This window comes from Podarcis cretensis (genome assembly GCF_951804945.1).
Source record: "Podarcis cretensis genome assembly, chromosome: 14".
Taxonomy (NCBI): domain Eukaryota; kingdom Metazoa; phylum Chordata; class Lepidosauria; order Squamata; family Lacertidae; genus Podarcis; species Podarcis cretensis.
The window spans coordinates 3,013,753-3,041,667 of record NC_137183.1 but is presented as its reverse complement, the minus strand read 5'-3'; the positions used below and the strand labels follow the sequence as shown (position 1 = coordinate 3,041,667).

The 27,915-nt window shown below is 41.5% G+C and overlaps 1 protein-coding gene across 2 annotated transcripts in view; it reads right to left on the bottom strand.

Moving 5' to 3' along the window:
• The window catches only part of ENTREP2 (endosomal transmembrane epsin interactor 2), a 211,486-nt gene that overhangs the window by 102,736 nt on the left and 80,835 nt on the right, over nt 1-27,915 (bottom strand). For both annotated transcript variants that reach the window (XM_079953278.1, XM_079953277.1), the window contains exon 2: nt 4,107-4,163. In XM_079953278.1, the coding sequence (XP_079809404.1) occupies nt 4,107-4,163 (57 nt within the window). The remainder of the gene's footprint in view (nt 1-4,106; nt 4,164-27,915) is intronic.

Genomic DNA, 27,915 nt, shown 5'->3' with positions numbered 1-27,915 from the left:
CTTCTTTGCGCAGTGCAAAAGCTATGGCATTTGCTCCTAGAAGAGGGAGTGATAGCCACCCCGTGGTAGGCCCTGCTCTCACAGGTGACATAGCTCACCTGTTGAACTTAGTGGAAGACCTTTTCAACTTCATGTAGAGAGGAACACATTCTCTCTGCAGTAACCTCTGCCACTCTCTCTCTCTCCCTCCCCACCCCCAAAAAATATGGGTGACTCAGAAGTTAATAATTAGCATAAAAATGTGTCAGTGATCATAACTGATTCAGAAAACTCATTTTCCAGTTGCACCTTGAGGGTTCTGTTCCATCCAAATGATATGGCACGTGCCAATTCTGAGAGTTTATCCCTTCAGAGGCTAAAAAGGATATGAAGAAAAATGCTGACGCTCTCTTAAGGTGGTGAACAGAAGTTTATTTTATATTTAACCCCTCCCAAAAAATCTTGACAGGTTTTTTTTTAAAGAAATGCTGAGCTTTATGTGATTTGCAGGAGTTTACCCTGGAGCTGGATTTTAAACTAAGCAATCAGGCTCATTAAGAGGGGATCTACAGGGTTGAAACTGGCTTCCTCCATGTCTGCAGCAGCTGCCTACAAGGGAAGGAAGATCCAGCAGAGGCTCTGCTCCTAACCGTGAAACTGCTGCAATAGGGAACATGACATTTCCCTCTTTCCTTCCTGCTACACAGATTTTAAAACACCAGGACTCGTGCACACAGAACAACTTGGTCTGAAGCCTGAAGTGTCCTTCCATATTCTAGCTAGCTGAACAAGTGGTGACCAGCCAGATCAAACCCTCTGAACAAGCCTACAGAATTTCTGGTCTGACAAGTCAAAACAGGCTCCACTAGCCACATCGAACGGTCCATCCAGGACTCTAGACACATCCAGGTTCTCCTGCTTCCTCTGGGGCTTCATCTTTGAGATCAGTGTTGGCTGGTGCCCACTGAGACTGGTATATAAGACAGTAGATGGAGCCAGAGCCAACAATAGGCAGAGTCAGCTAGGTCAGCCAGAGTGGTATACGGGTTAGCGTCCAGCATGTTTTTAATTAGAGGGGTTTTTTAGTGGAGGGGAACCTTAATTAGATTGGAAGCAGATTCTGCTTACATGGAGCACAAGAAAGGAGAGTCTGACTAAACGTCAGGAAGGCCTTTCTGACAGCAAGAGCTGTTTGACAGGGGAACGAACTGCCTGGGAAGGTGGTGGACTCTCCTTCCATGGATGCTTTAAAGCAAGCTTGGATGACCAAGCGTTAGTTGAGATTCCCTCATCGCAGGGGGTTGGACTAGATGACCCTCGGGGATCCCTTCCAGCACGAGTCTAGGATTCTATGGTGGCTGTAGGGCCTTCTCTGTGTTGGAACTCTTTGCCTAGCAAGGCTGCCAGCCTCACCCCACTTGGCATCTTTCAAAGGCTGGCGAGGACATGCCCATTTAGATAATGAGTTGCTTTTGTTGAATCTGACTCTGTAGGATCCTCATAGGATCAGCAGGTGAGACATAAAATATTTAAATAAATAAACAGGGGGGGGAGTATTTGGCCCCAATCCTGTGTTTGCTTCTTCATCCTTCCAGTCCTGCTGTAATCAATAAGACTGATGCGCAACTGAATGCATTACTGAAGTCTTAAGATTTTATAGCATATCAGTTCAGACCCAGCAAGTACAAAAATGCTGACCAGGCCAATTAAAAAGGATCTTGGCATTCTATGGTAATTTCATGTTGCACAGGGTGAAATGTATTCTGCCAGAGAGCGCAGTGGAAGGTAAGGGCCCTGGAGTTCAATTCCTTCAGAAAGAAAACAAACTGTTTCTCACGTCACAAGAATCATAAAGGTGGTTAACAACAGGGCAGGGATCTATTCATTTTGGGTTTCTCATTTTTCAAATCTGAAATTCAGTTCTCTACATTTCCACATCAATTTGTGATTTTTTAAAAAATCCTCAAATAAATTAATCAAAATTTTACTGTAAAATTCTCCTCACATACACATTTTTGCATTCTTAAAATACTAAAATATATGCTTTTGTGCACACTTACATTATTGTGGACTGTATTGCAAAATTCAGATAAATTTAGAAGAATAATTGTTTTAGAAACTATGACTCAGATAGACTAGCCTTTAAACATGAACTGAATCTAATTTCTCCCCTATCCCTACAACAGGGCATAAGCCCTGGGATGGGGCTGAAAAGAAAGGCACCCCTGTATCGAGGGAGTGGGGCTCATGCAACTAGATGCATCTCCATAGAAAACAACTCCCTATGGATAATAACCAGATGTATGAAAGGCGACTGAGTTAGAACCCTTTCCCTTGACCTGCTGGTTGCCCCGGTGTCAAATTTTAGGACTGTACCCAATATTCTCTGTCCAGTAGGGACAAGGGCACATGCACTAGGGGGCAGATGAGTTTCAGTGTTGCACAACAGAGGGCTTCCTCAACAAGCTGAAGCAAGATAAAGTATTCAGCAGAGGCTACGGCCTGCCTTGGATTAAGGGAAAACTACTAAATGGTATATGAATTCCTCAGCAAACTGGCCTCCACAGTGAAGACATTAACAACTGTCTGGATCCATCAGCAAACTGGCCTCCACAGTGAAGACATTAACAACTGTCTGGATCCATCAGTATTTGAGCACAGGGCACAAACTATCACAAACTCTTAGCTGAATGTGAAGTGGGAGTTGGAAGTACAGAGAAGGTACACAATTTAAAGGAGGTGAAAAGCAGAAAAGCACTTTGCTTGGGTTTTTTCCCCTTTGCTGGAAAGTGGTTTTCAAAATATCCTTCTTCCTATTTAGTTCATTAATGAATAGCATTCATTTCAATTAACATTGCAATCTCAGTATATAAACACCTTTGGCAGAGATATTCCTCACAGAACCATTCCATTAATGTCTGTGAATTTATACCAAATTAATTGTGTGAAAGACAAGAGCCGCTTCCCTTATCTTTTCACTGGCTGTTTAATGAACATGCCTAACAAGAAGTGTTTAGTCCTTAATTGGCATCTTGCTTAACAAAGCTGGTTTTTAGGAAGATGTTGGCAGGCAGCTAATGATGCTACCCCAAAAAGAGAGGATTTAACTGGATTTTTTCCGAAAAGAAACTGACAAAGTCCAAAGGTGGGGTTCAGACTTGATTTAAAAGTTGCTAATATTCAGATGGTGTGATTCAGAAGTACATATGAAGAGCCCAGGTGAATCAGACCAAAGGTCCATCTTGTCCACAATCCTAATTTTCACAGTGGCCAACAAGATGCTTCTGGGAAGCACAGAAAAATGGGACAACTCTCTCCCGTGGTTGCTGGGATTTCATGTCCTCTGCCTCTGAACATCAGACACGCTTCAAATCTCTGAAGGGCTGTCACACAAAACAGAACAAAGACTTGTTCTCGGCTGCTGCCCCAGAGGGATGAATACATACAATGGGCTTAAATTACAAGAAGGTAAAATTTGATTGAAAAGTAGAAGTAAGGTATTGTTGGTAGGAGCAATTTGACAATGCAATCGATTGCCTAGTGCCAGGATAGAGTACATGCGGCCTTCCAGATGTTTCTGGATCCCATCAGCCCCAGATAGCATGGCCAATGCTCAGGGATGATGGGAGCTGCATTCCAATGAGATCTGGTTCTGCATCCCTGACCTAGAGCAATGGTGGGCTCTCCCTCACTGGAGGCCTTCAAGTGAAGACTGGGGAGCCATCTGTTGAGGATATTCTAACTCTGCACAGCCTGTATCATGTATGATCCAGGTGCCTTCTCACTCAAGGGTGAGAAGCCAGTGACCCCTCCAGATGTTGCTGAACTCCCAAAGTCCCAGCCAATATGGCCTGTGGTCAGGGATGATGGGAGTTGTAGTCCAGCAACATCTAGATGATCACAGGTTCTCCGCTCCTGCTCCATCTCTAGGACTCCATGAGGGATCCATTTAGCTAATGCAACAAATAATCACTGACTGACCCATCTGGATTATCCTCCATGAATCTGACTCATTGCCTTTCAAATGACAATATCATTTAATGGGACTATGAATACCACAAATTAGTTATGCACCATGAAAAGATTGACATCCTTTATTTTATCTAGACAAAAGAATTTTTACTTACCACAAGAGAGAGAGGCCTTTTCCATGAGACAACTCCGATCAGTCCAGAGAGCAGCACCTGAAATTATGCCAGAAGGGTTAACTGAAAGGCAAAGGGCATGTCTGCCATTGAAATTAGCAATTGTAGTTGGTCCCATCTAGACCACCAGAGAAAATGCAGTAAGAGTAAAGGGGGGGCAGCCAACATGGTGCCCTACAGATGTTGTTGGACTACAACTGCCATCATCCCTGATCACTGGCTAGTTTGGGGACTGATGGGAGTTAGTCCAACAACAGCTGAATGGCACCACTTTGGCTCCCCCTGTGTTCCAATAAATGTGGTCTTAAAAAAAAAAGTAGTGTACCTAAATTGATCATTTTTATTTTGAAGGAAAAGCAACCACAGGACTCCATTCCAGAACATGCTCCTGAACCAGATCAGGGCTCCTTGCCAGTTTCTCTCAGCTGTTGGTCCTTTACCCCCAAGGTGCCATTTCCTGCAAACAGCACCTTTGAGGGAGAGAACAGCCAGGGTCGACTTTAGCAGGAAAATAATAATAGTAGTAGTAGTAATAATAATAACAATAAATTTACATGCCACACACCTAACTGGGTTGCCCCAGCCACTCTGGACAGCGCCCCTCAAAAGTAGTAAAATTAAAATACGACATCACACACTAACAACTTTTTTGATTATGTAACCATGGGACAGAATTGCATAAATATATTTGGCTGGGGTCCCCCCTCTCTTTGTTGCTTTTGTTTTCTTTATGCATACAAATCCTTATATAGACATTGGCATAAAAATACTGGACTTTTTATATCATTGGTCCATCTAGCTTAGTTTTGTTGATTCTGACGGGAAGGGGCTTTCTTTTTTTTTTTTTTTTTTAAATATTTTTATTAAGTTTTGCATAACTATATTTCACAGACATACAACAGACAAAAGTAAATGAAATAAACATAAAAAGAAAAGAAAAAAAAGAAAAGAAAAAAAACATAAAATACGTACAACATAAACAACACAACTTTAACAACACAACATTAATTTTACAACTTAAACAACACAACATTAATTTTACAACAACATTGATCGACTTCCCTTTATCTCGATTTCGGATAATGTTATCTTAATTATCTTTCTGCTGTATCTATTCCAAAATAAAATTTATAACGTAGTAAGCGTTATCTCATGCCTACTGTGATTTTTTTTTTAAAAAAATACATCTATATTTCTGATTAACATTTTGATTTTCCCCTTGTCTCTATTTCCATATATATTCTAAATTTATCCCATTCATTACTAAATTTTGTACTTTTTTGATTTCTTATTTTCTGAGTCAATTTTGCCAATTCTAAGTAATCCATTAATTTAAATTGCCACTCCTTTAATGTTGGGGTTTTTGCTGTTTTCCAGTACTGTGCTATGAGGGTTCTAGCGGCCGCTGTTGCGTATTGAAGAAGGGTTCTATCTTCTTCTTTAATATCTTTGCCAATTATCCCCAGCAGGAAGGTTTCAGGTTTTTTAACAAACGTATATTTGAAAATTTTTTTTAATTCATTATAGATAGATTCCCAGAATTTTTTGAGAATCTCGCACGTCCACCACATGTGAATAAATTCGCCCTCTTTACTCTTACATTTCCAACACAGTTTGTCACCTGTTCTATAAATTTTATGCAATTTTATCGGCGTTATGTACCATCTGTACATCATCTTGTACATATTTTCCTTAAGTGTCGTGCATGCTGAAAAGTTCATATCTTTACACCATAAAGCCTTCCATTTATCAAACTCTATATTATACCCTAGATCTACCGCCCATCTCACCATCACCTCCTTTACTTCCTCATCCTTGGTGTCCCACTCAAGCAAATGGTTATACATTTTTGATAGTAATTTTGTTTTACTTTCTATTATTTCAATCTGGAATCTAGATTTTTTCTCATTTATTCCAATCTTTTTATCTTCCGTCCACATAGAATTTATTTGATGATATTGAATCCAACCAGTCAACTTATTTTTTATTTCTTCGTATGGTCTAATCCTCCACCCGGATTCTGTTTTGGTTAATAAGTCCTCATACGTCCATCGTTCCCCCTCAATGTTTAATTTTTTAATTGTTAAAATATCAATTGGTGATAGCCACCAGGGTGTCTTCTGCTCCAGCAATTTTTTATTCCTTTCCCAGACTTCCAATAGTGGCCCTCTGAAAATATGATTAGAAAAACCTTTATGAACCCTTCCCTTATCTCGCCATAGATAAGCGTGCCAACCGAATCTTAAATTAAACCCCTCTAGATCTAACATCTCTCTATTTTTTATGACGATCCAGTCTTTTACCCAACAAAGACATGCGGCCTCATAATATAACCTCAGATTTGGGACCGCAAGACCCCCCCTATCTCTTTGGTCTGTAAGCAATTTAAATTTAATTCTGGGTCTTTTTCCCTGCCAAATAAATTTGGAAAGTAGTCTCTGCCATTCTTTAAAAATTGCAATTCCCCTAATTATTGGAATGTTCTGGAATAAGAAGAGTAATTTGGGTAATAAACTCATTTTAATTGCCGCCATTCTGCCCAACCACGAGAGGTGTAATCTGTTCCATATATCCAAGTCCTTCATTATCTCTTTCCATGTTTTCTTATAATTATTTTCCATCAAATTTATATTTTTCATAGTTATCCAAATTCCAAGATATTTTACTTTTTTGGTTATTTTAATTCCAGTTTGTCTTTCAAGCTCATTTATGATGTCTTCTTTCATATTTTTAGTCATTATTTTGGTTTTTTCTTTGTTCAATTTAAATCCCGATAGTTTTCCAAATTCTTCTAGTAATTTTATGACTTTGCCGATGCTCTCCTTTGGTTCTTCCAATGACAACATAAGGTCATCTGCATATGTTTTCAATTTATGTTCATTCGCGCCGATTTTTATACCACGGATCTCTGGGGTTTTCCTTATCTTATTTGTAATTGTCTCTAAGACTATGATAAACAGCAGCGGTGATAGAGGGCACCCCTGTCGAGTACCTTTTGCTATTTCAAACTGTTCTGTCAGGTTGTTATTTATAATTAATCTGGCTCTTTGTTGTGTGTATATTGTTCTAACTCCTTCTAGGAATGTGCCCTCTATCCCTGTTTTTTCCAGACATTTTATTAGAAAACCCCAGGAGACATTATCGAAAGCCTTCTCGGCGTCAACGAACATTAAAGCGGCAGGGATTTCGTTATGACATTCTAGATATTCAATAATGTCTATTGTATGTCTGATGTTGTCTTTTATTTGTCTATTAGGAAGGAAGCCGGCCTGATCACTATGTATAAGGCTAATTAAACATTTTTTAAGTCTATGTGCCATTATGTCTGCAAAGATTTTATAATCATTGTTCAGTAGTGAAATCGGTCTGTAATTCTTAATATTAAGTTTATCTGAATCTGGTTTTGGGATCAAGGTAATGTAGGCTTCTTTCCAGGATGTTGGCATTTTTCCTCCTCTTAATATCTCATTCATAACATCACATAGTACTGGTGTTATATATTCCTCTAGGACCTTGTAATATTTAGCTGATAAACCATCTGGTCCTGGGGCTTTTCCTAATTTCATCCTCTTGATCGCTTCTCGAATTTCCTCTATTTTTATGGGTCTGTTTAAGGCGGTTCTTTCTTCTTCTGTTATTTTTTTTGGACTATTTTCTTCTAGGTATTTTATAATGTTCGTTAAATCTTCTTTTTCTCTTTTGTATAAGTTCATATAAAATTTAAGGAAGTGGTTTTTTATTATTTTAGGATCTTCCAGAACTTGGTCATCTACTTTTATTTTGTTTATGATGCTACATTTTCTTCTTTTCCTCAGTTGCCACGCCAGAAATTTTCCAATTTTATTTGCTGATTCGAAGAACTTTTGTTTCATTAACTTTATTCCCCATTCAACCTCTTGGCTTATTAATGTTGAATATTGTGTTTGGAGCATTTTATATTGTTGCTTATGGCAATCATCTTTTGGATTTTTTATCATATTTTTTTCACATTCTTTCAGTTGAAGGATTAATTCTTCTTTTTTTCTTTCCTTAGCCTTTTTTCTTTGGGAGTTTTGTTGTATCAGAAGACCTCTTAACACTGCCTTACTGGCATCCCATACTATATCTATTCCAGTCTCTTTGTTAATATTTAAAGCAAAATAATCTTTTATAGTGGTTTTTGCTTTTTCGATCACTTCTTCTTTTTCAAATAGGTAGTCATTCATTCTCCATCTGTACAGACCTTGGGTCTTCCATTTTAATTGTAATGTTATTGGGCTGTGATCCGATAAAGTTCTGGGTAAAATTTCACATCTCTCCGTTCTTATTACTAATTCTCTCGAAATCCATATTTGATCCAGTCTGCTCCAACTCTGGTGTGGTTCAGAGAAGTGGGTAAATTGTTTCGTTGTGGGGTTTCTATATCTCCATATATCTATTAAGTCCAGATTTTCTTCCAAATCATTAAACGATTTTGGTAATTTCCCTTGGTTTAAATTTTTTTCCCTTGTGTTTCTATCTAATTCTGGTGTCGGCACCGCGTTTAAATCTCCAAGTAGGACTAGTTTGTTGTTATCTAAATCTAATAAAAGTTGTTCCATTTTTTTAAAAAACTCCATTCTATTTGAGTTTGGGGCATAGACTGTTACCACATTTATTCTCTCTCCCTGGTAATTAATTTGGATTCCTAAGATTCTTCCTTCCTCATCTTTGCATATTTGTTTGGGTTCTAATTTCTCTTTCGCATAAATTACTACTCCTCTCTTTTTCTTAGAATCTGAATTAATGAATTCTATTCCCAACCTTTTATTTATTAGAATATGCTTGTGTTTTTTAGCAACATGGGTTTCTTGGCAACAAATGACATCAATGTTTTTTTTCTTTATAATCTTTTCAAATTTATTTCTCTTGGGCTTATCGTTAAAGCCGTTCACATTCCACGAAAAAAACTTAAGAGACATTTTGGGTTATTGCTAGGTTCACTTTATCCTTATTTCTGCTTTATAATCTGGTATTATTCCTTCTTTTAGATTTTCTGCCTTCTCCTTCTTCTTCTTCCTCCGACTTTGAATCCTCCGTTTCCTCCTCTGACCCCCCACCCCCACCCCCGGCTCCGTCCCCCCCTGCCCCCCCCACAACCAGGTCACCTCCTTGCTGTCTTGCCTCCTCTCTACCCAAATCTTTTTCGTATCTTCTCAGGAACTTTTCTGCTTCAAGTGTATCTGTCAACTTGAATTTTTTATTCTTGTAATAGAAAGAAACCCCTTCTGGGAATTCCCATTTATATTGGATTGCATTTCTTTTCAACACACTTGTCAGCTGAGTATATCCTTCCCTTTTGCGGAGAATCCTAACTGGAATTTCTTTGAAAATAATGATTGGACGGTCTCCAATCACTAACTTTCTTTTAAAGCTCGTTTTTAATATTGTATTCTTCATTTCAATGGTATTAAAAATTACCAAGCAATCTCCAGGGGTTTTTTTTGATTTGTTTTGTTGTGGTTTCCCTCTTATTCTGAAGGCATTCTCTATAGTATATGCTACTCGCTCTTCTTCCATCTGTAACCATTTTGCAAGTTCTTTGACTATTCTTTCCCTTATATTTTCATTTGCTTCTTCTACTATCCCTCTGAGTTTTAAATTAAGATATTTTTGGCGCAGTTCTGTCATAGCTAGATTGTCCCACAGTTGATCTTGTGTTTTATTTAAACTTTTTATTTCATCCTTTAACCTCTCAGTTTCTTTCTTTTGGTCCCTCAAATCTTTCTGTGTTCTTTTATTTGATTCTTCAAATATTTTTGATTTGACTGTGAGATCTTGTATCTTTTTCGTCAGTTCCCCTACAACACTTTCTATTTTGTTATCTATTTGCTCCTGCAGTTCTCCTAATTTGTTTTCCATGTGTACTTCCCTTTGCTTGAATTCTTCTTTGATTTTTAACCATAGAATGTCTAAATCTTTGACCTCCTCATGCCGGGATACCTTCCTTTCCACCGGGGTACCGCCGGTTTTTTTTGTATCTTTCCCCGACATCCTATGGGTTGTTTCTCTCTCCCCAAAGGGGCTCACAGTCTTATTTATTTTATTTTTCCTTTTTTTCTTTTTATAATTTTATCTTTTGTTTTTTTGTTTTTTGTTTTTTAAACCTCTTTTTTGTTTCCCCCCTTTCAAAACCTTTCGTTTTCTTAATTCAGTATACCTATTTCCACTATTCACTTCACTTACGTTTTCAAAAACCTTTTGTTGTTAAATACTCAAAGTTTAGTTAGTATGTTAGTATAGTTGTTTTAAAGACCGAGAGGGTTAGCCAAAATTAGAAGGATGTAGGCAAAGATCAAATATAGTGTCCTTCTTTTGTAGTCCAGGGGGAATTGAATAGTCTTTCTATGTTCCAGAACTTTCAGCCACTTGATTGGCTTAATCCAATTTCCAGAGGTTATGTTGGGTTTTTGCACTCTGGAGACTCTGTGTCCAAATTCCAATAACTTTCTATCCACAGTTTCTTATCTTCTAACGTGGAGGTTTTATCTGGCAACTTACAAGGCAACCAGTTCAAATGTTGTTCAGATGGTTCAGATAGTTCAGAATCCTTCCATAGCCAAAATGTAAAAAATGAGTGTAAGAATGAATTAAATATGTTTTTAGTTGGGTTAAATTTTTACATTAGAGGGGAGAGAGGGGAGAGAGAAGGAAGAAAGGCAAGGAGGATAAATATTCTAAAGAAAAAACGAGGGGGGGAAGCAGAGGGTGGAGAGATAAGGAGGGGTGACTGGGAAGCACAAAGGGGAGGGAGAAAGGGGAGGGAGAAAGGAACACTAAATAATATATGTAGTAAATAAGAGGATTTTATACAGCGAGTGATTATACTTTTGTTTCTTAAAGTTTTATCTTAGCAGTAAGAGTCTTAAAAGAATCTTAAAAGCGCCTCTCTTCCGTGTCCTCAGATGTTCACAAATTAAAGGCTTTTTCCATTACAGTTCTTTTATACTTGGACCATGTTCCCAGCCAGTTCTTTCAGGACTTTCATATCTTTCTTTCAGGTCCTTCTCCCAAATACTTTTACAGGCAGTTCGTATAAACAGGGAAGGGGCTTTCAAGGATTTCAGGCAGGGATCTTTCACAGCAATACTTTGAAAGAGTGGGGCCTGAACTTGGGACTTTCTGCATGCAGAGCTTGCACTTTGCCACTCGGGGGAGGCCAGTCACTAGAGCAAGGTGGGGCAGAGTTGTACCATTATTTATTTGCAATCCCAAACCCAGATCTTTATCCCATCAGTCCTGTGTCCCCCAGAGCCATATTAATACATTTCCTCTTGTAGGACACTCCATCCATTTCTGTTGGCATGAGCAGAACTGGAAAAAAATCACATGACTCATACAACATTTCCAGCATTTCTCTTTAGCATCGATCATCACTTAGGTGCCCATTGCTTAGGTTTTTAGGGGAGAGATGGGCAGAAAGCCAGAAACAGTAGACTCTGTCTCCAGGGACCCCCAGCTCTCTCTCGCATTAGCTGCCTTGCCCATTACCCCGCCAGTTCCAATGGTTGCCAGCTGCCACTTGAGCTATGACATCCAAACACATGTTTGCATTCTCTCTTACAAACCCACATGAATGCAGTGGCTTACACATGAATTGTGTAGGTAGGTGGGTGCATGGGCACACGTGAAACCTCACTGAAGGTTCAGAATCAGAACAGCTAAACTAAGATATAAAGAGCAAAAAAAAAATACTTCCAGACTTGTTTGTAATCACTTAAGCATCTGGGTGTATTAAACAGGACAGGCTATTATTAATGGCAACCTGCTAAAAGGTAAATACATGCCTGGCAGCCCTTGTTGTAGAAAAACATGTAGAGATTAAAAAATGCTACAATAATACATTTATATCAAACTGTTTTACAAAGGAGAGGTGTGTTAGAGAATTCGCTGCCCTGCAAGAGATTAGCTTTCAGGCTCTGGAGCTGCACAAATTCCAGAATTTCAACAATCATTGTGCTGGAAGTTTATGGCAGTCACCCAAGAAAAAGCGTGTCAGAAAACTCACTTCCCTATTTGTTTCCTAACACCTCAACATTCATAAATTTTCAGCAGCTTTTCAGGGAATGGATGAGGGCTGGCAAACAGAGCAGAGATTTGGACTCAGGGGCTAGAGGAGTTGAAGCACAGCGCAGAGTGTTGAAAATCACCCTACAGGTGCCACCACCCAAAGGATAAACTCCCAGCGCAGGCTCGTCTGTGGAGGGTGTTCTGCAGTGTCTGCCTGCAACTTTCGCACAAGCTATCCCTTATTACCGAAATGTTCCTGCATTAATGTAGATTTCTGGATGACAGCCAAGTCAGAGAAGAGAGAGAATTTCTCTCTGCAGTTAATTAAATTTGCTCACATAGCTAGGAGAGCCTGTTATTACTGTTACGATAACGGTCCCAGGGCTGATAATCCTGTAATGCAGCATTGCTTTCAGGAAGGTGAAATGACAGGGTGAGGCAGTTCAAGAGAAGGCAGGGCAGCTACATACTCTCAATTAAATAAGCGCACTAGCTGAAAGTGTAAGGTCATATTTAAAAAAGAAAGGAGAGCAAGATAGCAGGCAAAGAATGCTGGAGTGTGTGAAAGTGTGTGTGTTCTCCCTCTTCCCCGAATTTCACACTTCCTATTCCTACAACTGAAGAGATGCTAGGCAAGGAACAGTCTTCTCAACCCCAGGCACAACACTGGCCGACCTTGCAAGACCATTCTGCAAAACAGCACTGTATCACATTTTCATGGCTATCTGATGTTTTAACCACCCTCTTGTATGTATATGCAGAGCAGCCTTTTATGCAGAAGCCTTTGGGAGAACCCTTTCGGATAACAAATGCTTTTGCATTCTGAAGGTTTCGCCTCCTTCTCCAGAGCTGGCCTGCCATTTAGCCAAGTGATAAAATACTTTCAATTGACAGCAGTCAAATATTTTATGAAGCCATAACACTTAAAGAATTGGCCCACTGCCCAGTCAGAACAGCTGCTTTCAAAAACAGATGTAAGTTTTTGTTTTTAATAGTTTCTAAATATAATATAATAGATTATAAATATATAATCACAAACCCTTTTGTTTCAAGACAAATGTCAGAGAATAATATACCCTGACACCTACCTCCACACTGTCAAAATTTATACTAAATTCGTAACAGAATCATAGAATCAAGCAGACACACTGAAATCAGTTGATGTAAACTGACCAAATTTTAAAACAAGTATGCATCAGTGATTTTATTTATATATTTAGCACTTTCTGAAAAAATGACACAAAAAAATTTATATGGCCAGAGGGGAAAAAAGGCTCAGATTTCCATGGCAGAGTAGTGACCATTTAAATTTTAAGCTCTCTCCTTAAAGGCAGTTAGTTCCCTGAAGCCCCCTGGAATAAAGCAGTCTTCACCTGCCGGCAGAAGGACAGCAAGGAGGGAGCCAGTCAGGCTCCTCCGGGAAAGGAGTTCCAGAGTCTGGGAGCAACCACTGAGAAGGCTCTCTCCTGAGTCCCCACCAAACATGCCTGTGAGGGTGACAGGACTAGGAGAAAGGCCTCCCCTGAAGATCTCACAGCCCAGGCAGGTTCATATGGGAGAATATGGTCCTTCACGTATACTAGACCTAAACTATATAAGGCTTTATAAAGGGATATAGAATTAATATTTATAAAATGCTATTCACAAAAATATACCAGCACAGTTTACAACAATCATGCAGTAAAAAGAATACAAAAGTTAAAAATCACAGCTCAACTAACTGATAGACTTGCTAAAGTACAAATAAACAATAAGTCTACTCTGTTTTTGACTTAGTTGAAAACAGCTCTCTCTATATTATTCATACTCAGAGTAGGCTCATTGAAATTAACAGCCATGGCTAACTTGGGTCTATTGATTTCAGCCAATCTATTCTGAGTAGCTTAGCTGGTCACAACCCCCTCTCTCTCCCTCTCTAGTTTAAATTTCACAACAGCACTTTGCTTGTCTGCTTTTGTAATTGGCAAAACTATCAGACCTATTGATAATCAAAGTCTATTTTCCTTGTCCTAATAATATCAATGCTTTAAGCATGCTTGACCATCTGCCGCTTTGCCGGTGAGTCTTGGGGAGGACCGCTCCCCCTGCAAGCCCATTCTCCACCTTGGGCCTGGGGACGGGCCCCATACTCCACCTCAGCATATAAGGCTCCAAGGAGGCCCGGGACATTGCTGCTGCCGCTCTGCCGTGAGTTTGTGGGGAGGGCTCTTCTCCCTGCAAGCCCATTCTCCACCTTGGGCCCGGGGGGCGGGGCCCACACTCACCACCGCCACAACTTTAAGGACACTGGTGCTGCTGCAGCAAATGTTTAAAATGTTTTTATATATTTTAAAGTGTTTTTATTTTATTTTTTTAATGATTTTTATTCGTTTTTCAAACAGATAACAAAAACAATACAAAACAATATAATTTCCAACTCATCATTTCATACCCTTCTTTCTTTTGACTTCCCCATACCTCCCCATCCCTGCATCCTTGTTTAATGGTTCTTTAGCAACCCTTAGGTCCATTATCTTAATTCCCTTTCATAAAAGTTCCTTTAGTTTTTTGATTACTGCTGCAATTCTTTACCTCTTACCCCCTGACATCTTAACATTCCTCAATTTTACAATTATTTTTAAGATATATTTTAAATTTCTTCCAGTCCTCTTCCACTGTCTCTTTCCCCTGGTCACGGATTCTGCCCGTCATCTCGGCCAGTCCCATAAAGTCAATCACCTTTGTTTGCCATTCTTCCAGAGTAGGTAGTTCTTGCGTCTTCCAATACTTTGCCAGTAGAATTCTTGCTGCTGTAGTGGCGTACATAAAGAAAATCCTATCCTTCCTTAACACCACTTGGCCAACCATGCCCAAAAGGAAAGCCTCTGGTTTCTTAGGAAAAGTCCACTTAAGGACCTTCTTAATTTCATTATAGATCATTTCCCAGAAAGCTTTAACCTTTGGGCAGGTCCACCAAAGGTGGTAGAAAGTGCCTTCAGTCTCATTACATTTCCAACACTTATTATTAGGCAGATGGTAAATTTTTGCAAGCTTGACTGGGGTCATGTACCACCGATAGATCATTTTCATAATATTTTCTTTTAAAGCATTACATGCAGTAAATTTAATACCGGTGGTCCATAACTGTTCCCAGTCAGCAAACATAATATCATGACCAATATCTTGTGCCCATTTAATCATTGCTGATTTCACCGTTTCATCCTGTGTATTCCATCTCAACAGCAAGTTATACATTTTTGATAAGTTCTTAGTATTGGATTCCAACAGTTCTGTTTCTAATTTTGACTTCTCTTTCTGAAATCCTATTTTCCTGTCCTGTTTAAATGTCTCATTTATCTGATGGTAATGCAACCAATCTCGAACCTTAGGCTTTAGTTTCTCATAACTCTGCAGTTTCACCCTTTCACCATCATATTCTAAAATCTCATGATATTTTGGCCATTTAGAGTCCATATTAAGCTTTTTAACTTCCCTGGCTTCCATTGGTGACACCCACCTGGGGGTTTTACTTTCCAGCAGATCTTTATATCTAATCCAAACATTATACAATGCTTTCCTTACAATATGATTTTTAAAACTTTTATACACCTTTACCTTGTCATACCATAAGTATGCATGCCAACCAAAGTTATTGTCGTACCCTTCCAGGTCCAAAATGTCAGTGTTCTCAAGAAGTAGCCAGTGTTTCAACCAGCAGAAAGCTGCCGATTCATAATAAAGTCTTAAGTCCGGCAGGGCAAACCCCCCTCTATCCTTTGCATCAGTTAAGATCTTGAATTTGATTCTGGGCTTTTTGCCCTGCCAGACAAATTTTGATATATCTTTCTGAAACAGTCCATCTTGTCCAAAATCTGCAACGTCTGGAATAAAAACAGCATTCTAGGCAATACATTCATCTTAATAGTAGCAATTCGGCCTAACAAGGAAAGTTTCAACCTTGACCATGTTTCCAGATCCTTCTTTACCTCTGCCCAACTTTTTTCATAATTATCCTTAAATAGGTTCACATTCTTGGTTGTTAAGTTTAACCCCAGGTATTTTACCCTTTTTGTTATTTCCAGGCCTGTTTCATTCTGAAAACTCTCTCTTTCTTCCATTGTTAAATTTTTTTCCAACACTTTCGTTTTTTGTTTGTTCAATTTAAAACCTGCTACTCGACCAAATATTTCAATTAGTTCTAATACTCTTTTAGTACTAGTGTCTGGCTGTTGCAAGGTCAATACTAGATCATCTGCAAATGCTCTTAACTTGTAATGTCTAACTCCGACCTGAACTCCTTTAACCAACTGGTCCTTTCTAATCATGTTTAACAAAACCTCCAGGACTGATATAAAAAGCAAAGGGGATATTGGGCATCCCTGCCGTGTACCTTTTTCTATGGGTATTTCTTCTGTTACCACATTGTTTACAATTAACTTGGCCTTTTGTTGGGAATATATTGCACCTATACCGTTTTCAAAACCTTGGCCTACCCCCATCCCTTGGAGATTCTTTTTCATAAAAGTCCAACAGATATTGTCAAAGGCTTTCTCCGCGTCTACAAAAATCAAAACTGCTTTCCTGTTAATGTCAACATCTAACAACTCCAAAATGTCTATAATGTTCCTCACATTGTCTGACATATATCTCCCTGGGAGAAAGCCTGTTTGGTCCTTATGAATCTCGTCTATCAACACTCTTTTCAATCTTTTTGCCAAAATGTCTGCAAAAATTTTGTAATCCACATTGAGTAAAGATATAGGGCGGTAGTTTCTAACCTGGTTCTTCTCAGTTTCTGTCTTCGGTATAAGTGAGATAAAAGCCTCTTTCCACGATTCAGGTGCCTTTTTCCCCTTCAGGATTTCATTGCAAACTTCCTTCAATGGTTGTATCAAGCATTCTTTCAGCATTTTGTAGTATTTAGCCGTCAGGCCGTCTGGTCCTGGTGATTTTCCCAGTTTCATATTTTGGATGGCACCCTCTATTTCTTGTTCTGTTATTTCCTCATTTAGAGTCCCTTTACTTTGTTCTGGAATTTTTGGTAAGCCGTATTTTCTGATGAATTCTTCTATTTCTTGTTCATTAATTGGCCCTTGTGCATACAATTTCTTAAAAAAGCTTTGAAAGCAATTGTTTATCTCATTAGGTTTGTGGATAATTTTTCTATCCATTTCTAGACTGGTTACCGTGTTCATTTTCTGCCTTTTTTTCAATTGCCATGACAGAAGTTTCCCACATTTGTCCGCTGATTCGAAAGTTCTTTGTCTCATTTGCTTTATCTTCCATTCTATTTGTTGGTTCATGAGCTCCATGTACTGCATCTGATAAAACTTTATTTCTCTCAGAATCTCATGAGACTTTGGTTTGGACCTCAATTTCTTCTCTCCTTTTATTTTTTCTAGGATTTTTTCCTTCCTCTCATTTTGTTGCTTCCTCTTTATAGAGTTCTGTTGAATTAGGAAACCTCGCATCACGGCTTTGCTTGCGTCCCAAATTATTCTTTTCTCCACATCTGTTTTCCTATTAATCTCAAAATAATCTTTTAATGTTTTAAGGGCCTTCTTGTGGATCTCTTCATCCTTAAATAGGGTGTCATTCATTCTCCATCTAAAGGATCCAGTTGTTGTTAGTTTCATCTCCATCTTCACCGCATTATGGTCGGAGCAAGTTTTTGGGCATATTTCTACTTTTTTTGTTCTTGACGCCAGACTGCTAGAAATCCAAATTTGGTCTATTCTTGTCCATGTCATTTTTGCCTCGGAGAAGAAAGTTCCCTCTCTCTCTAGAGGATTCCTTGTTCTCCAAATATCAATCAAGTCCATAGTTTCAGTCATTTCAAAAAAGATCTTTGGTAGTCTCCCTTCTTTTGAGATCACTTGTCTCTGTGCTTTATCCATGTTTGTTGAGACAACTCCATTCATATCCCCCATCATTACGATTTTATAGTCTATGAAATCAACTAGTGTCTCATGCAACTTCTTAAAGAATTCGGCCTTCCCCTCATTTGGGGCATATACTCCAACAATCAAAAATTTTTCTCCTTGAATTTGTATTTCAATTGCCAGGTATCTTCCTTGTTCATCTTTAAATATCAATTTTGGAGCCAATTTTTCCTTTGCATAGATCACCACACCTCTTTTCTTCACTTTGTCTGATGAGATAAATTCTTGACCAAGTCTCTTATTTGTCAATAATTTCCTGTGTATCCTGGCAATATGGGTTTCTTGCAAACATATTATGTCTAATTGTTCTCTCTTCAAAATGTGAAAAACTTGTCGTCTTTTCCGAGGAAGGTTCAAGCCATTACAGTTCCAACTAAGAAGTTGCAGAGACATTTTGTGTTTAAGTAGCTGTTCCTCCAACTGCTCCAAGCTTCTGTTCTTCCTCCGATGGTGGTGGTAGAAGTCCAAATGATAGATTTGCTATATCAGGTGGTTCTTTCTCCTCTGCAGTTCCTTTCTGCAAATCCTCCAGGTATCTCTCCAGAAATTGTTCTTTGTCCTGAATTGTTTTTATTTTGATCTTTCTTCCTTTAAAGTTAAAGGATAGTCCTTGTGGGAACTCCCATCTGAATGGTATGGTATTTTTCTTCAACAGGTCTGCTAGGCTTTTATAGTAGGTTCTCACCTCTAAAATATATTTGGGAATGTCCTTAAAAATCTGTATTTGACAGTTTTGGATCACCAGTGCCTTTTGATAATGCAGGTTCAGTATTTTATCTCTTTCTTCTTTTGATCTCAGTGTAATTAGACAATCCCTTGGTTTCTTGTCCTGCCTCCTGCCCAGCCGGAAGGCTGTTGTTATCTCAAATTCATCATCTTCCGCCCATTCCTCTTGCCAAAAAGCTGCAAAGTTCTCTGTAAGGAATTCCACAAGGTTTTCCCCTTCCCCTTCAGGAACCAGTCTAAGTTTTAAATTCTTCTCTTTCCTCTGAAGTTCCAATAAGGAGAGGGCTGCATCATGCTCATTCACTTTTTTAATAATAGGCCCAAACTTTTCCCTTGTCTCCTCAGCCGTGGTTTTTGCACTTTCTGCAATCTTTCGTGTTTCAGAGCTCTCCTGGATTAATCTATTTATAGAATCTGTGTTAGACTTTACACTGGCTGTATTAACATCTAGTCTTGTTGTCAATTCTGTTAATTTTTTGGAGTTCTCTGTCGATAGCTTTGTCAATGCTTCCAGAGATTGATTTATTTTAAGGAGTGCCTGTGTCATAGGATCCATAGAAGCTGCTGTTTTTTCCTGTGCAGCTGGTACAGTTCCTGATATGGAGCCCCTTTTCTTGTGGGATTGTTTTGCTTTAAGCCTTGTTACTATCTCTTCTGTAGGGCCACTCATATCCTCAAGGTCGTTTTCACAGAGTTAATTTCCAAGTGGAAAATCCCACTGTTACTTCTCCTAATGCAACAGTTTCACTTAATGCTCCTCTAGAGGGAGCATTCAATTGTATCCAAATGGCAAGGAAAAAACAAAGAAGCAGGAAAGTATAACAGTAGCCATTAATCTCCAATGTCCAAACCACAAAGTCTCTGTCTTCTATTTAGCCAAAATGCAACAGGGTAAATCTAAGGTCCAGTAACTTTGTTACTAACAAGCCCCCACTTTAAAGAGTTTGACAGTTCATATCCCGGTGTCTTATTTGGGCAGCCCGTCCTGGGGGGGTTCGACAGTGGAAGATCTTATTTTTCCATTAATTTTCCGGCAGGTTAACAATGTCCCAATCCCTTCCCCCCTTCTCCCGCCTGTCGGGGGGGAAGATTTAGTCCGATGTCAGTTTGACAGCTTAAAAAAAAAAAGAGAAGTTCCCTTCAAATGCAGCTTGATTTTTCGTTGCTTTGTTTCTCCTGCAGCTCCGGGGAGGCAGACTTCCTTAATTTATGCCTTCCCCGTTTTCAGCCAAATTTCTTTTTAGTGTCCCATCAATTTCCAATCTTACTCACGGGTGTTGTAGTCAATTTTCAGTTACAGGAAGGAATCGGCGCTCTCCGTTCATGGCGACGCGGCTTCACTCCGCTAGCTGGGTGACGACTCTCAGCACCGCGCTTACCCCGATGCCGCTCAGAAGCCTTTAAAAAGGCTCCTTCACAGTGCCGGGGGGCGCAAAAGGTTACCACCGAATCTCCTTTGTTCACAGGCTCCGCGCCTGTGATTTTAGGGGTCCCCCGCTTGCCGTAGCGGGTAAGACCCGAACTAGCGAAGCAGTCCTGCCTCGGAGCTCGAGGCTCGGACCGCCATTAAACGCTGGCGCCGACCGGAAGCTATTTTAAAGTGTTTTTAAAGTGTTTTTACTTTTTACTTTGTTGTACCACCATAAACGGTGGTTTTTATCCATGTATTTTTGTTTTGTTTTGTTTTATTTTGGGTTGGGGTGGGATGGTTGTTGAGTGGGGTGGGGATTGGTTTTGTTTTGGTGTAATTGTTTTTTGTTTGTTTGCTTTTATATTTTGTAAATGGAGGTTGGTATGAGGCTTGGGATTGCTACCGTGGTGGGGCGAGGGAGGTATGGCGGTGGGGGCACATGTTATAGGCGAAGGGGATCGAGATACGGATATGCTCGTACCCCTTCCAATCTGCGCCCCATCCCGAGAGACGAGGGTAGGGTGAGCAAGGATTACTCACCTCCGTCACTGGTGTTGTGCAATGCCAGGTCTATAGGCAACAAAACCGCCACCCTGGCTTGTGTGATGGAGACCTGGGTGCGCGAAGGGGATACTGTTACCTTACGAGAGATGGCGCCCCCGGGTTTCTCCGTCCTCCACCAGTCGCGGACTGTGGGCCGGGGGGGGAGGGGTGGCATTATTAATCCGGGAAGATTGTTCTTTCAGGGCTCTACCATCGCCATCGATCCCCGGCATTGAATGTGTTGGCCTAGTGTGGGGCTCCGAGGTGAGCTTGGCTGTCTGGCTGGTGTACCGGCCACCTAGCGCACCAGCAGCCACCCTGTCAGGCCTGCTGGAGGCGGTGGCCGGCTGGGCCTTGGAGTTCCCTAACCTATTGGTATTGGGAGACTTCAACTTCCATGCTGATGCCACTCCCTCCTCACAGGCTCTGGACCTGGTGTCTTCCATGGCGACACTAGGGCTCTCCCAGTTTGTTTCGGGCCCCACACATCAAGCAGGCCACACGCTGGATTTGATCTTTGGCGCCGGTATAGATGTGAGCATGTCTCCTTCGATGAAGGTGCCATGGTCTGATCACTATGCTCTGAAAGCCAGGATTGATGTTCCACCCCCACCCTGCTTGGGTGGCGAGCCAATTTGGGCTCGCCCGCAGAGGCTGATGGACCCTGATAGATTCCGTCAAGCCTTGCGGGACCTTTCTCCCCCTGGCGACTCATTGACTGAGCTTGTTGAGGGCTGGAATACACAGCTCCTGGCAGCCATCAATGAGATCGCACCTAAGCGCCCTCTGCGACCCCGCAGAAACCAGGCTCCCTGGTTTACCGAGGAGCTCCGGAAAATGAAGCGGGACCTCAGACGGCTAGAGCGAGTATGGCGGGGTGCCCGTGATGGAGCTTCAAGAACATCTTATAGGGTTTTTATGAAAACCTACGAGATGGCAGTGAAGGCCGCTAAGAAGTCCTACTTCTCGGCCTCCATTGCATCCGCTAGCTCTCGCCCGGCGCAATTATTTAGTACAATTCGGTCTTTAACGTCCCTCGAAGGACAGCCAAATTTAAATAACAATTTGACACACAGCTGTGAGGCATTTGCGAGCTTTTTTGCGGAGAAGGTCCTGTTGCTCCGCCATGACCTCCCTGCCAATTTGGATACAATAAAGGAACTGGATCCTCGGGTCCAGTATTGGACCACTTTGACTGGATATCCCCAGCCAATGTGGACAGACTCCTCTGAGCTGGAAAGCCCATCACTTGTCCTCTCGACCCATGCCCGTCCTGGCTGATTAGAGTGTGTCCAGATGAGGTGCGGGCCCCCCTGGGGGATATCATCAATTTGTCCCTTGGCACTGGGACATTCCCAGGGGAACTGAAGGAGGCAGTGGTGCACCCGCTTTTAAAGAAAACATCATTACATCCCTTAGATCTATCCAATTACCGCCCGGTTTCGAATCTTCCATTCCTGGGTAAGGTGATTGAGAGAGCGGTTGCTGAACAGCTTGGTAGGTTTCTGGATGAAACATCGGCTCTGGATCCATTCCAGTCCGGCTTCCGCGCTGGTCATGGGACCAAGACGGCTCTGGTCGCCCTAACAGATGATCTCCGCAGGCAGCTGGATTGAGGCGGGTCGGGGCTGCTGATTCTTCTAGACCTGTCAGCAGCCTTCGACATGGTCGATCACGAACTCCTGGACCACCGCCTTGCCAACGTGGGGATCCAGGGCACAGTCCTTCAATGGCTGCGCTCATTTCTCTCTGGTCGGGGACAGAGGGTGGCGCTTGGGGGCGAATTGTCATCCCGCCACTCCTTGGTGTGTGGAGTGCCCCAGGGTGCGATATTCTCCCCGATGCTTTTTAACATCTTTATGCGCCCCCTCGCCCAGCTTGTCCGGAGTTTTGGGCTGGGCTGCCATCAGTATGCTGATGACACCCAACTCTATCTGTTGATGGATGGCCATCCTGACTCAGCCCCAGACACACTGATCAGATGCTTGGAAGCTGTGGCTGGATGGTTACGTGGGAGCCGGTTGAAGTTAAATCCTTCGAAGACAGAGGTCCTCTGGCTGGGGCGGGACGATATGGGATTGAGGGGGCAACTCCCATCTCTTGCGGGGGTGCAATTAGTGCCAGACCGTCTGTTAAAAGTTTGGGTGTAATCTTCGACACCTCCCTTTCCATGGAGGCGCAGATTGCAGCTATAACAAAGGCGGCATTTTTTCATCTCCGCCAAGCTAAGCAGTTGGCTCCTTACCTCTCTCGCCCTGACCTAGCCACTGTGATCCACGCGACGGTCACCTCCAGACTGGATTATTGTAACTCGCTCTACGTGGGGCTGCCCTTGAGACTGACACAGAAACTCCAGCGGGTGCAGAATGCCGCCGCGAGACTCCTTACGGGGTCTTCGCTGCGAGATCACATTCATCCGGTGCTATACCAGCTGCACTGGCTCCCAGTGGAGTACAGGATCAGGTTTAAGGTGCTGGTTTTAACCTTCAAAGCCCTATACGGCCTAGGACCCTCGTACCTACAGGACCGCCTCTCCTGGTATGCCCCACAGAGGAACTTATGGTCTTCAAATAAAAACATATTGAAGGTCCCAGGCCACAGAGAGGTTAGGCTGGCCTCAACTAGAGCCAGGGCTTTTTCAGCTGCGGCTCCAACCTGGTGGAACGTTCTGTCACAAGAGACAAGGGCCCTGCAGGGCTTGACATCTTTCCGCAGGGCCTGCAAAACAGAGCTGTTCCACCAGGCCTTTGGTCAGGGCGCAGCCTGACTCCCTCCTTTGGCAATCTTTACAAAACTTTAGTTTATGGTTGCCATCAATTTTGATTTTAATTAATTTTTATAATGTTTTTATAATGTTGCACTGTTTTAGTGTTGTTAGCTGCCTTGAGCCCAGCTTTGGCTGGGGAGGGTGAGATATAAATAAAATTTATTATTATTATTATTATTATTATTATTATTATTTCCCCAATATTTGACCATTCAATTAACCAAATCATTTTTGGATTGAATGCCCAACCCTGTCCTTCAAAGATTTCCCCTCAGAATTAAAGTGAACTGTTAATTATAAATTGAGAAAAATTGGTCTGATCTGCAACATAAAGTGAACCCAACTGATTCAGCAGACTCAAATGCAGATTGGAATGCAGCTATTAATTGGATCTTGCAGTTCTCTGAATTTTGCAATATAATTTCAGTTCAAAATAATGCACACACAAAATGTGTATAATCATCACAATTATAACAAATAAAGGCTTGACATATCTCACTTTGCATCTCATGAGTCTATCTCATATATTAGTTTCACCTTTTAAGTTGAATTACTGAAATAAATGAACTTTTCCACGATATTCTAATTTTTCGAGTTTCACCTGTATATAAAATATAAGTATAATGTGTATTGTAGGTGGAAATTAAGTGAAAAGCCCTGAAAAACAAAACATGCATATTTTAGAGACAGAATGCATTCAGGAAGTACATTTTTGGGGATAGTATGCATGATTTAAGTGTAATTTTTATATTTAAAAACAATCTACAAAAAACAACAAAACAGACTTGTGGCTGAGCACACACAAAAGTGACCTAGACTAGAAAGAGGCTGATCCGTTCATTTCTACTTCCAATTCAAATGAAATGTTTCCTACATCCTGGTGCACTGCCAGAAGGCACCCTTGTCCACAGCAACTGCACTGGCATCTAACCTTTGAAATATCTCCCAGGAGTCAGCAGTCCAAGATAAAGGATGGAAATTTTTGAATTAATGGGCTTTAGCATCACTGCTGACAACAATTATGGCAGAGCAGCAGTGAAACCAAAATCTCTCAGGACTGAGCTCAGAGCTCCCATTAGCAGGCTCTCAAACAGCCCCGTGGAAAATCAGCACTTGCACTCAACTTTCAGTGCCATAACCAGGTCACACTCCGGAGGCCTCTGTTAACCCTAAGGCTTCACATTCACATCACTTACTGCACAGTTCCCAACAGGTTTTGAAAAAGGTTTTCTTAAAAAAAAACCTTCAGGGATGGTGCCACTGGAAAAGCATTCTGAACTTGCAGCAAACAAGAAGTGGGTCCCACTGATTTTATTGGAACATACTTCTTGGTACATATTGTTCCAACTGCAGCCTAAATTGTGAAGGTTCAGGTAATAAAGTTATGCATGGCAAGGAGAAAGTGAATAGAGAAAACTTTTTCTCCCTCTCTCAATACACTAGATGGCCATTAGCTTGGTTGGCTTTAAAGAGGATTGGACAAATTCATGGAGGAGGAGAGGGCTATGGATGGCTCTGCTCTGCCTTCTGAATCCTAGGTGCTGGAAGCCACAGGAGAAGGTTCTTGTGCTCGAATCTTGCTGGAGGGTTTCTCACAGGCATCTAAGTGGTCACTGTGATAACAGGATGCCAGAATAGATGGGCCACTGGCTGATCTAGCAAGCTCTTATGCTCTTAAATCAGACTTTCCTAGCCTGGTGCCCTCCAGGTGCTGCTGGACTACAACTCCCAGCATCCCTGACTATTGGTCATGCTGGTGCAGGCTGCTGGGAGTTGGAGTCCAACAACATCTGGAGGGTACCAGGTTGTGTCCTTGAACTGCTGCAATACCTCTTAACTTGCCTGGATGGAGGGTAGAAACCTCTCACTGGCATGGCTGGAAGTTGGCCCACTCTGCAAAACGAAGTCTTATATCAGTTGCTCTGGCCACTACTTCATTTACTTATTTACAAAAGTATTTACATTCTGCCTCTCTTAAAATACCAGGATGGTGCACAGCAATAGAAAACAATTTTTTTAAAAAACTTTCAAACAATGGCCCCCACCCACTTCTTGCCCCAGGCCCCGCTTACCCTGAGAATATGGCTCTTGGCAGGATGCCCATGTATAGATGCAGCCCTTAGGGTGGAAAGGGTTTCCTTTTCCCTCCCCTGCCCCATATAGAGGAAGACCCTCCTCTCCTCATATGATAGCTCAGCACAGATGGATGCAAATGCCACCTTGCTCCAAAAGGAAATGTTGGGACATGTAGTCTCAGTCCCTTCCCCCTGCAGGAGATGGACTCGCGGAGCAAGCAGAGGGAAGCTTCTGCACCTCTAGGCAGCAGCATCCAGAGAAAAGTCTCTGAAGTTTCTCTCAGCAGGCAGATTTTGGGTGGCCTGCATTTTAGCTCCTTTCACTCCTCTCTGCTCAAAATGCATCTATCACTTCTCACTTGGCCAAGTTCTATGCAAGCAAAACCCACCAGGAACTAACCCCAGACCTTTTACAATTTTCCTCTTTGGTATTCGTGACATGTCTATAACTTTTATAAAGTTGCTGCTTGTTTTGTTTTGTTTTAAGCTACTTGTTTTGTTTTGTTTTAAGCTACTTGGATTCATCATGCACCTTTGGATAACGTGGTTCATGTGCTTCCTTTGTCTTTTCTTTGTCTTTATTTTGCTCTCTTAATGATGGCCGTCAACATTTATGATGAAATATTTGATTGTGGTTTGTTGGTGGCTGTTTAGATGCAAGCTTCCCCTCCCTGCACATTTGAGCATTTTGCTAGAAATTATTATTATTATTATTATTAATTTATTTATTTATTTATTTAATTATTATTAACCTCTGCTATGTTTCCCCTTTATTTCCCTAAACTATGCTTTAGCCATCTTTCCTTTTTTTCTAAAAAGAAAAAGCTAAAACCTGCTTCCCTCTGCAGATGTTCTACATACACACTGCAATGCCAGTAAAACTATCCAGTTTTTTGCCAAAATAATTGAGAACACACCATTTTCCTTCTGAAATCCATGTTTGCCTTCTCTGCTGTAAAAGTTATGAGATGCTATTGTCGCCTCTTTCCTCTTTGTTTTCTACATTTTCTCTTGCAGCCAAGAAACCATGACATTTCCCCCGCAAAAAAGTATTTGTTTTTACAGAACATTAATTCTATTATGCACACACCAAGCTTAATGAAAATGCTATCAGAGTATAATTATGCAAACTCATTTGCAGAACTACGTGAACTCAAAAGCTTATTGGATCACAATGTAAATTAGCAAAAGTATATATACGGGGGGGGGGCATGTTTACATGTACGTATGCAAACAGTCCCCTCCTGACTCCCATACAGATGTGGAACTTTAATACATACAGCCCTGGTGGATTTTCAAGACAACTTATTGTGCTGTTTTAGCCAATTTACATATGCAGTTTTGGGGAACTGCAGCACTAGTTGGGGCTGATGGGAACTGTACTCCAAAACATCTGGAAGCCACCAGGTTGGCGAAGACTGCTCCAGAGCCATTGCTGCAAAGGTTGATCTAAACCCAAAAGACCACAGTCCGGGGAAAGACTCAACCTAAACAGAAGCACTTGGCCACCCTTCCTGGTAAGGAAGACCCAGTGACCAGCCTGGGAGGATGTGGGGAGACCAGAGGCTCAGCGTATTTCTCTGCTCAAAGAGATGCTCCAAACCTCAGCCTGGGTGGCCTACCATGCTCTCTTCCCTTGTCCTCGGGGGGGGGGGGGGGGGGACCTGCTGCAGCTGAGCTTAAAGCCCTGTCAGGGAGCCATTAAAAGCCCTGTTTGTTATCAAGACCTATGTGGAGTCTCAATAAAGCAGTCAAATTTCAACAGACAATACATAGCTCCTTGTGCCCTGGGCTGGTTAGGTTTTTGTTTGTAATAAGCTCATCTAAGCAAAGTGGCATGTGAAGCTAGGTATTCTCCCTCAGACAAAAAGCCAAGTAACCAAGGGGGAGAATTTCATTTGGGCCACATTTCAAAGCCAACTGACTTCAAAGTTCTAGTCAACAGCATCGCTGTCAACCTTCCCTTACATGGCGGGAAACTCCCTTATTCCAGCGCCGTTTCCCGCTGCTATCCTGGATTGTTGATATCCCGTAAATTTCCCGGATTTCAAAGGAAGCAGCTCCTCTCCCTCCCGGCTCCCTGCTGGCCAGAGAGGCTCCTCAACTGCGTTGCTCGGCTGTGTTGCTCACCAATAAGGAGTCTGAGAACGACTGGGGGGATGGAGCTTGCATGCCTTGTGCCGATCAAATCAGCCGTGTTGCCTTTGCTCAGCGCTTCCCAGCGGAGAGGTGATGGTGTGGTTTTCCTTGCTGCTGCATCCCTTTGCCGGGTTGCTGCGCTGTGGGAACCACCGCTTGAGGCTTCGTTTGGCTGCTGGCT